At 41.8% G+C, this 10,776-nt stretch overlaps 1 protein-coding gene across 1 annotated transcript; it reads left to right on the forward strand.

The window, feature by feature from the left end:
* The first annotated feature begins 1,311 nt into the window (after positions 1-1,311).
* On the forward strand, positions 1,312-9,078 carry TAC1 (tachykinin precursor 1). Its single transcript, XM_035021421.1, has 6 exons — positions 1,312-1,434; positions 2,494-2,590; positions 3,088-3,132; positions 3,615-3,638; positions 5,235-5,288; positions 9,029-9,078. Exons 1-6 carry the CDS (start codon positions 1,312-1,314, stop codon positions 9,076-9,078), a joined length of 393 nt encoding a protein of 130 aa, XP_034877312.1.
* Positions 9,079-10,776: the final 1,698 nt, after the last annotated feature.

The raw sequence follows: 10,776 nt of genomic DNA on the forward strand, positions 1-10,776 counted from the left end.
GTAGGAGAGAAGCGAACACGTCCTCTTCCAACCCCTGCTCCTGGATGTGCAAAGGAAGAGGATTTTGCTAGCTTGCGACAAAAGATATCCTAGAATGGCACTGATATAAAAGTGCTACGTGTATTGCCACGTTTAAATTCTCCTTCCTCCAAAATGTAAAATAAATCTGCTTCCATCGTCTGAAATGCTATGGGACTGAAAATCCTTTTGTAACGCTGGAGAAACGCCAGTATTGTAGCTGATTTGGGAGAAGGATGCTCTGCTCATAGAAGAAACACTTAAGACACTTTGCCGATGAAATAGAAGGGGAATAAAAAGCCTCTCCCCCCGCCCCCATTGAAATGCTCTTCTTAGCATGATTTCCGACGACAGTATCTTAATACCTCAAGTTATTTGGCCATCCTTAAAAGTGCAGCTTATCCTGACGAAAAGTTGCGGAAGTCCGAGGAATGAGTCACTTTGCTCAATTTTGATGAGTAATTTCAGGTGTCAGGGAACCGCGTTCCGAAGAAGGAGAGGGGAGGGGGCGTCAGATCCGCAGACGGAAGAAGACTGGACGCTCGGGATTGGATGGCGAGATCTTGATTTTCCTAAAATTGCGTCATTTCGAACCCAATTGGGTCCAGATGTTTTGGGCACCGACGGGTTACCGTCTCGGAAACTCTCAATCAGACGCAAGCGAAAGGAGAAGAGGCGGTTAATTAAATATTGAGCAGAAGGTCGCGTGGGGAGCGTGTCACGTGGTCCTCGAGGCGCGTCGAGCCTTGGATAAATGCCGCGCCGCACCGAGCGGGCAAAAGAGCGCGCCGCATCTGCTTGCTCCACCGCCGCGCCGCCCAGAGCGCCGAGCGCCCCGCGTGCGCTCCGAGCAGCCAGACGAACCCTGCCCGCCTGCTCTCCGCGGTAAGTGCCCGCCCCGCGCATCGCTCCGAGGTGACGGCTGGCCGCTGGGGCGGCGGACAGCGGGCGGACAGCGGAGGGACATCGAGGAACGGGGATCCCAAGTGCCAACGTCCCTCTTTGTTTTCCACCGACAGAGCCTCGCGGCTTGAAGGTGTGGATTGGTGGATGGGGGCTGAGGGAGTTGGGATCCAGGGAGAAGGGGATGTGAGAAGCTTGGGGGCATGGTTTTCTTTCCTGAAAGGTACAAGGTATGCTTTAGGCTTGTTATCCCCTAGGGTTTTTATCTTGGTTCAATCGGCCCCGACTTGCGTTGTGGGACCAAAAATTATGCTGTCCCAACTCTTGGATAGCCATCCCCAATGTTTCTCTCCTCGGTCTCTTCTTCCCCGTTCTTCCCAGAAATCCAACATGAAAATCCTCGTGGCATTGGCCGTCTTTTTTCTCGTCTCCACTCAACTGTTTGCAGAAGAAATTGGAGCCAACGATGATCTGAATTATTGGTCCGACTGGTCCGACAGCGACCAGATCAAGGTGAGACCCAGCCGGAGCCGTTCTTCCTGGCCTCGGGAGCTGTCACTTCCCTGAAGATCGCGTTCTAGTTAGCCTGGCAGGTGCCGCGACCGCGACCAGAGGCGGTGGAGGGGCGCAGGGAGGGGGTGGGGTTGTAAAGGAACACCATTCCCTGGGTCCCCGCACGAGATTTTGTGCCCACGATCCAAGTTTCCCCCCGGGGGCTGCACCGTCGGGTCTCGGGAACTCCCTGGAGGAATGATGCCCTCCCTGATGAGCCCGGGGTCCTCACAAGGCTGGAAACCTCACAAGGTTTCATCCCGGGGTAACGGGGATTTCGGGGACTCCAGTCGAGCTGCAAGGACCAGGCATTTGGAAACGCTGGGGAGGGGCAGAAGGGGGCGCGCCGGACGCTGGTAAAAGCGGGCACAAAGGACAAGCTGCTGGGGGCTTCGAGGGGCGAGGTGGGTGGAAAGCTAACTTCCTGCCCTGACTTTTATTTTACCGACCAGAGGACCGAGCCGCAAGTTTGCCTTTACAAGGCTCGCAGGCTGTTGGTGCAAGGGAGCGCGCCTCGAGGGAACAGTAAAAGTGGCGCGGTGCAGGTCTTTAGTAAAGCGTTGTCATTCCTTCCCCGCTCGCGACACACACCTGTGCGCATTTAGGGCGGCCAGGCGTCTCCAAAGCCCGCGCCAGAATCAAGAGCAAGTCAGGTGGCGGCGCGGCAGACGAGTGGGGCGGGGGTCCCCAGGCTCTGCAAAGAGCGGATAACGCGCGGGGTGGGGGACGCCGCGCCTCCGGCTAGCCCGCGAGAGCGGGGCTCGCGGACACGAGTTCTGCCGGGAGGGGTGGAGGAAGAGAGCTCCCGGGCTGGGACCCCACTCAGCCCTCGCGTGGGGAAACCCGGCCTTCTCTCGCCTTCCTGCGGGGCTGGGTTTTCGGGTTTTCCGGCCCTGGCGCCGCCACCGCCCGCCTCCGAGCTTCGCCCAGGGCTGGCGCTCACCATTGGAATGACTCGGGTTTCCCGGCGCCGCGCGCTTGTTGCCTACACGCCCGTTTGTCTGTGCGTCTGTCCCCCAGGAGGAGCTGCCCGAGCCCTTTGAGCATCTTCTGCAGAGAATCGCCCGGAGACCCAAGCCTCAGCAGTTCTTCGGATTAATGGGCAAACGGGATGCTGGTGAGATGGGCAGCCATCCCTCTCTCTGTCTCTCTGAGCAACCTGCCCGGTCTCCTCGCTCACTGCTTCTCAGAGCACCCAGTCTCTCTTGCTCTTTGAGTAGAAATTTCCATCCTAAAATGGAATATATCCCCGGGGAGCGACTCTGGCCCTCACCCCACTAACACACGCACATGCCTTCGGAGGGAGGGCGAGATCCGTTGCGGCGGCGCGTGCCCCCACACAATTAGAGTGACCCCAATCAAGAACAGGAAGCAGCCTTACTAGCTGAGTGCTCCCTTGACTGAAGATCCAAACTGACAAAGGGGGAAGGCGCGGGTCCTCCAGGGGGTAGTACTCAGAATGGTCTAAGTGCCTGTGGAAACCGATTTTAGACCCTTGGGGTTAGATTAGATTTAGCTCCCTAATGTCTCATGATAGAAATACTCAATTTCCTTGCATTTATCACACCATCAGCGGAACGTGTAAACAGTTAATGCCAATTCATCTTTTGTCAGATTCCTCAATTGAAAAACAAGTGGCCCTGTTAAAGGCTCTTTATGGTAAACATTTCTATAAATCTTTATTTTACTATTGTGAACGCATATGTAGGAAAAGTGAAGAAAAATTTTTTATGGGCTCAAATACAGATTCTTGATAATGCCTGTTTAGTAAAAGTAGAGACTTGTATCCCTCTCTCCTGAGTGTCAAATGGTGGTCCAGCTTGGAGATGTGTTTCTTATAAGAAAACAGGTGGTGTGGCCTAACAGTTATTGTTAGGCCTCAGGGGTCTCATAGTCCTGGGTTTGAATCTGTGGCCCATAGAAAGCACTTAAAACTATTCCTTTTGGTTGCTATTTTGTTTTTATCATTAATAATTTGGTTAGCATTTATGGTTCTACTATATTCCTCATGATAGTACATGAATGGGAAATGTTATATGTTTTAAGAACCAACTTATTTTATAATTCTCTTCTGAAAATATAAGGTAGCATCTTTAAAATAAATCTATTGCCTTTGCTAACTTTCTCTTTCTTTCTTCTAGGACATGGCCAGATCTCTCATAAAAGTAAGTTTCAAATTATTTTGACATTTACCAAATGCAAACATAAATTAGATTGATCTTCATTTTATATCTTATTTTCTGTTATAACTTAGGGCCTAATACTTTTAATTAAGACAGTATAAGAATGGAGGAGACTCATATTAATTACATCCAGAGCATGATTTTTTACAGCTCTGTTTTTTAGACCTAGATGCTTACCAAAATGATGCATTATGTTAAAAATCCTTTAACTCCTAGCTAAATTGTTGGTGAATTCCTGACCCACAGAAACTGTGAGATAATAAATATTTGTTGTCGCTTTAAGCTGCTAAAAAAAAAAGAGAGAGAGAAAGAAAAGAAAAGAAAAGAGAGAGCTCCAGAAGAAATCCTTTAACTCCTATACATTGTTAGTTATGGATAAGAATTTCAGTCCTGGGGTAAAAATTCCTCTCCCTATTCACCCCTCACCCTCTCCTACCCCCCAACGCTTCCACTGCAAAAACAAAAACAAAACAAAACAAAACAAAAACAAAGCTTTTATAGGTATCTCTTAACATTTCAGTATGCTGGATCTCTTGACAATACCATGTATTAGGGTAATCCAGCAGCCAATTAAGGAGATTGAGTGAAAGAGCAGAGAATCCATAGTAAAGGTAAAGACAGAAATGCAGTTTTTTGGTCCCATAATTGAATGGGGACCCTCAATCTATCAAAGTACAATGAAACATTTCTTAGGGCAGTAGAGATGGCCGAGTTATGACACTTGACATTCATTTGATCCCGGTTTCCCAGTTAATGGAACTCGAATTGACGGGAAGTCCCATGGGTCCATCTCAATCAGATGCATTTACCCCAGGATCCACCCACACCTCCACTTGGATTTTGGTTCACTGGTTGGCAGAGAAGGTCACATTAAAATAGCAGTCTTATTCTCAAATAATACAGTATAAAGCAAGAGACCTTTCCCCACTAGAGTTGAAATAGTAACCTTTTTCATAAGGCTTCATCTTTGAAAATAAATAAATCTTATTCATATTTAAGTTCTAAAGATTTGACTTTCAAGAGAATTATATATAGCAAAATTCTGTGTAATGAAAGTAAATGTACTCTATTAATGTCAAAATTAACACACTTTTCCAAAAGTATTTTTAAAAATCCAATAAAATAAAAATAGTGACCTTTTAGAAGTTTATAATCATCAGGTGCAGGGATCTGACTTAACTAAGGTTCAGTTCCTGAGAAATACAACATAGTAACACAAGGACATACAGTTGGATATTTCTGTCACACGACTGTGAAATTGACTCCCTAAAAACCAAAACTAGCTTAAATAGCAGCAATATTTAAAACATTGTATATAAACAGGTAAACTGTAATATACATAAAGTATACTTGCTAATAATTATAGAATTAAGAAAAGTGCTTTCATTGTATTGTTTTAATGTCATTTGTAAGACTTATTAGAAATCTTCATTTCTTCAGGCTCACCAAAACTTGAAATGGTTATATATTTATTATATAGGCATATATTCTAAAGCTTGCTTTTCTTCGGTACTAGTTATAACAGTTTATTTCCTCAAAGACATACATATTAAAATACCCCTAAATGTATTTTTCCAGGGCATAAAACAGATTCCTTTGTTGGACTAATGGGCAAAAGAGCTTTAAATTCTGGTATGTATAAAACTATGACTGAAAATAGACAGTAACTTAAATCTATTATTTTCTTTCTAAGGCATAGTTTTCAAAGTACTGAAAAGGAATGATAAATTTAAAATGAGTACTTATGGTGAAAAAAAATCTAATTGCAATAAATAAATCCAAGAATTTATTTGCAGCTGATTAAGCTAATCTCACCTAGGATGCATCTTTCTTTCTCAGACTACCAGCCTTACCAGTGTCTGCCCCATTTAATCATTACCTAACCTGAATCCTTGGGCTAGTCTAGTACTTGTTCCCTTATATTTGTTACATAAGCCACACTGAACTTGACTGAACTAAGCAGTGAAAGGTTATGTGGGAGATAAGACCAATTTTCACTTACTACCGAGGTCATTCAAAAGGCTTATATGACATTACATCTGGCAGTCTTCCAGCACAAAAGTAAACAAATAAAGAAAACAAACAAATCCATTTATACTTTATGAAGTTATAAAAGCTCAAACTCGAAATATCCTGATGGATGTTTGAGAGTATGGGAAAAACACAGTCCATTCCAGTGCTTTTGAAAAGGAGCACGATCAAGTCATCCTGGGGAATTATAATCAGTTCTGGCTGTAAACCCTCACAGGGAAGGGGTGCCACAATCCTTCTAACCCATCTTAATCCCCAACAAGTCTTTCTCTTGACATAAAGCCTGCCTATTTCCTTTCCTCTCTGTAGTTCCCATCGTCTGTGTAAAAATGCCACATACCTATATCCAAAAACCCATTCATCGTACCATTTTCAAGGTTAAATAACCCCTATATCATTTTCACAGAGACTGATTTTTTTGTAAAGCACATTCAGTCTTTTATAGTAATTAGCTTAGGTTCCTTAGGAAAGCTATTCAAACTCCTTTTATTTTACCTTTAGTGAAAATAGAATTATAGTATTAATGAAGTAATTAATTAGAAAGTAACCAGCTGCCTTATCTGTTTAGGATATTTCAGGTTTCTAGAAAATCTGTAACTAAGCAGTGCTGGCTTAATTATCTGGAAAATTCATGCAAAAAATGATGTATCCTACCATTGGTTCTCTACCTTCCAAATTTAGACACTATGCTTGTATTTCTTTTTCAGTAATTCGGGGGACGCTCAAGTATAAATTTTTTTTTTCAAGTTTAAATTTTAAAGAAGTGGGCGCCTGGGTGGCTCAGTTGGTTAAGCGACTGCCTTCGGCTCAGGTCATGATCCCAGGGTCCTGGGATCGAGTCCCACATCGGGCTCCCGGCTCAGTGGGGAGCCTGCTTCTCCCTCTGACCCTCTCCTCTCTCATGCTGTTTCTCTCTCGCTTGCTCTCTAATAAATAAATAAATAAAATCTTTAAAAAAAATTTTTAAAGAAGTTACCAGTGTGCCTCATGAAAAACTTTAAATTATTTTATTAATATATATTATCCTCCAGCTTTTGGAAATGGAATGTAAATTTAAACCACACTGGCTTTACTTGTAACAAAAGTGTGCGCTATCCCTTCTATAACTGTGGTCTTCTTGATAACTCTATTAGTCATCAACTTTTTATTGCCAGAACTGACACAGATTTCAGAACATGGCTAACTTTACAAATAATATGGATACTGTGATTTCTACAGATTAAATGTTATTAAATGTGTGCAAAGTAATAATGTAATTATCAGTAAATTGAATCACTATAATGAGTCAAGATCAATAGAATCACTATAATGAGTCAGGATCAATTTATGACTACATCTTCACTCCTCCATTTTAAGAAAATAGAAAAGGAAGAAACAGGCAAAAATGTATGTACATTCAATCAGAGATCTTTTCATATGATCAATTGAGGCAAGGTTATGATTGTGTCCTGGTATGTGTTAAATTCTGGTATGTATAAAACCATGACTGAAAATAGACAGTATCTCAAATTTGTTATTTTCTTTCTAAGGCATAGTTTTCAAAGTACTAAAAAGGAATGATAAATTTAAAATGAGTACTTATGGCAAAAAAAAATCTAATTGCAATAAATAAATCCAAGAATTTATTTGTAGCTGAATTTATCTGTAGGCTGTGTCCTACAGCCATCTGATTCTTAACCTTTTGTGGTCACAGACTCCTTTGACAGTCTGAGAAATGTAGAAACCTGCTTTGTGGAGAAACCCCCATTAGCTTATAAACATAAAAATCTACATACAGTTTCAGAGGGTTCAAGAACCAGATACAAAACTTTGCTTCCCGTGAAGAGGATATTCTGTTCCAGCTAACACGAATCCGTCTTTGGTTACTTTACATTAGCATTCACCTTACTTCTCTGAGGAACAGAATCATGTTACCTAAAGCTTGTCAGGAACGGAACTCGTGCTAGTCAGTCCTCCTCCTAATACAAACAAAGCAGGATGAGAAATGGACTGTTTCCTTCCTTGAGAACTGCCCGAATTGGAGTTCAGACTGGTCCGCCCTGGAAGCACATATGTGATTGGCATAAAGCATTCAGCTTATCATGAACCTAGTGTTGGATGCTAACTGGGCGTCTGCTCAGTAGGGAAATGGGAGAGTGCTCACCCTACAGCCCTCACCTACCTCCTCTCTTAACAGATCTTTCTCACTGAAAAAATTGTTTAGAGTGGCATCTATAATTCCTACCTAACTTCCACAGTTCTTCCTATTGTTTTTGTTTAAATTCAGTATTTTATACAGGACATATGAATTTTAAAAAGCAACATAGTTTCACTAAAATGTAAATCTAAGTATATAAATTAACTAAAATGATGAATAATATACTTTAGTAGTCTTATCGCAACAGTCTGATCCTTGCCCTTTTGTGGTTACAGACCTCTTCGAAATTGCATATCATATCATCATATCATATCATATCATATCATATTATCATAATTTCGGCTTTTTTTTTTTTTAGTCCGGATAGTCAAAGTACTTAAATTACTTGCTAAGTCTATGTTAAATACTTTTGGAGGCAGTGATTAATCTTCCACAGGCCATTAGGGTGCTGGGAGGTAAGTTAAACTGTTATACGTGGATGGCACAATTGCCCTACCCACCGACGACAATGTTGTTTTTAGTTTCAAGGACAATCCCTCATTGGGAGGTATCCCCAAGACAGGAGGAGACCTCTACACCATTCAGTGTACTCCTGTAACAGGAACCAGCCAACCCTTTCTGTAAAGAGCCAGATAACAAATATTTTGGATTTTGTGAGCTGTGCCGTCTCAGGAGCAACCACTCCGATCCGTCATGTTAATGCCAAAGTAGCCATAGACAATACATAAATGAGTGGGTATGGCCACGTTCCAATAAAATATTCTTTTCAAGAAAAGGTGGTGGGCTGGATTTGGCCCATGGCCTGTAGTCTGTTGACTCTGTCCTAGAATAAAAGTCTCACATTTTGCTTTCATCCTACTACTATTCCTACTCTATACTTCAGGCATTATCCTTTATATAAATCACCGTGCTTGAGAAAGTTGTGGAGAATGACCACTGCAGTAGATGGTGGAACTATGCTTTGGGGGCACCAAGTAAATGGCAGATGGCCTGAGTAACCAAGGATTCTGTGGTTAGATCACTTCCAATCGGGACAGAGACGGAGGCAAGATTGGAGGATGTGCAAAGAAAGCTCTTAGAAATACTTCAATGGAGAGGGGAAAGTCATTAATGAGTTTTTAATAAATTACAGTGTGTCTTGAAGTTTATTTAACGTTCTCGGTGAATCCTCTTAAAAAACCCTCTGCCTTTTCTTTGTTCTCAGTGGCTTATGAAAGGAGCGCAATGCAGAATTATGAACGAAGACGCAAATAAATCCCCTCATGTGTAATTTATTGAGCTTCATGTGTGTCAGTGGCCAATGAAAGGTAACATGAGACCTGCACCATGAGGAATAATTATTTATTTAATAATCATTGTTTTGAGTGGAAAACTAAAAAAAAAAACTGTTTATTTTTCATATTGTGCCAATACGTGCTGTGAAAGTGTGTTATAATTCTAATGTGACCCCCTCAGACGTAGAAATCAGTGGGCATTTCTCAACAAAGCACAGTGTTCAGTGAAACTGAAATATGTTCTTCAAAGAAAGAAATCATCTTGGTTTCCTGGAAGCAGTCATGTCAGCCACTGATGAAGGAGAGGGATCTCACAGACAGGCTTATGCTTCCTCTGTTTTCATGGTGGAAATGTGCTAAGATTTGGTATCAAAGTGTGTCCCTGCAGCATGTGTCATGTGTTGTGACTTAAATAGAGATGTTTTACAAGTTTTCACGTGATTCTACGGTCTTCATTTCATTGTATAATGTGTTGTGATAGTTAACATTTTAAATAAAAGAAAAAATATCTTGAGAATTGGGTTTTATTCTTTCATTAATATTTATGTCACACCAGCACACGTTCTTTTAGTAGATGAAATATGTTCAAAGCTGTTTTGGCTGCTCAATAGTGAAACGTAAAGCTACTAAATTTCTTTCTTAAGGTAAATGACTACAGTGTAATCTCAGTTCCTCTCTCTCTCTCTCTCTCTCTTACACACACACACACACACACATGCATGCACTTTTGGGGGGGGGGCAGAGGTCAGTCATTTGGCACAAGATCATCCATGAGGAAAACGATTACATTTTGGAATCCAAAGAGTAGAGGATAAGTTCTGTTGATGCATGCCCATGATTTCCTTTTACAAATAGGATAATAATCTGTCTTAGAGATGCATTCCACTGGTTATTTCCTTGTTGGATAAAACATCAGCACACTACCATTTAAGCCCTGCTTAGAGCCCAGGTATAAATGTACCAGTGTGTTATTCACACTAGAATTAAGACACCAAATTGCAAAAGATGATGCAGAAAGATGGGGGTTGATTGATAATAGGGCATCACCCCCATAATGAAGACAAGAGCACTTTTCTAGCATTTCTAAGGAGGCCTGTGAATTGCTAACACCCATTACACTCTCCAGCTGAAGCATGTGCATCAGGAATAAATACAGAACAATCAAGGGGAGGCTGTTGTGTATTTGTTTAAGGGGAAGGATTGGTAAGTGTCCTTGGAACTGTTTTTGGATTACATAGAGGGTGTGGAAGATTGACAAGTGGTATAAAGACCACTTGAAGACAGACTAAAACTCCATGACCTTAGCCTGGATTGGTGACTATTGTTGATCAATAGTTTGATCAATATTGTTGATCAATGGTTAAACTCATTGTGGGACAGAAGAGCTAAAGCATATTTTAAACTTTATATTTTTAAATAAAAATTTTCTTTTTAAAAAAACTCTAACAAGGCTGCCTGGCTGGCTCAGTTGGAAGAGTAAACGACTCTTGGTCTTGGGGTTGTGAGGTTGAGCCCCACGTTGGGTGTAGAGATTACTTAAATAAATAAACTTTAAAGAAAAAAACCTCTAACAATCTCATTTCCTTACTACACAATACATTGAAATATTTCAAAATATAAATGATAAGCAAAATGGAGGTCAGAGTCATCTAGAGCCCCACTCTCTAATAGTAATGTT

This window comes from Mirounga leonina, unplaced genomic scaffold (assembly GCF_011800145.1).
Source record: "Mirounga leonina isolate KUSES-001 unplaced genomic scaffold, KU_Mleo_1.0 Mir_174, whole genome shotgun sequence".
In the NCBI taxonomy this organism is placed as follows: domain Eukaryota; kingdom Metazoa; phylum Chordata; class Mammalia; order Carnivora; family Phocidae; genus Mirounga; species Mirounga leonina.

What these genes read in the sequence shown, in the direction of transcription:
- TAC1 (XM_035021421.1), top strand. Translation starts at nt 1,312, where the DNA reads ATGAAAATCCTCGTGGCATTGGCCGTCTTTTTTCTCGTCTCCACTCAA. An exon ending in CCGACAGCGACCAGATCAAG is followed by an intron (nt 1,435 to 2,493) that starts GTGAGACCCAGC and finishes TCTGTCCCCCAG; the next exon opens with GAGGAGCTGCCCGAGCCCTT. An exon ending in AATGGGCAAACGGGATGCTG is followed by an intron (nt 2,591 to 3,087) that starts GTGAGATGGGCA and finishes ATCTTTTGTCAG; the next exon opens with ATTCCTCAATTGAAAAACAA.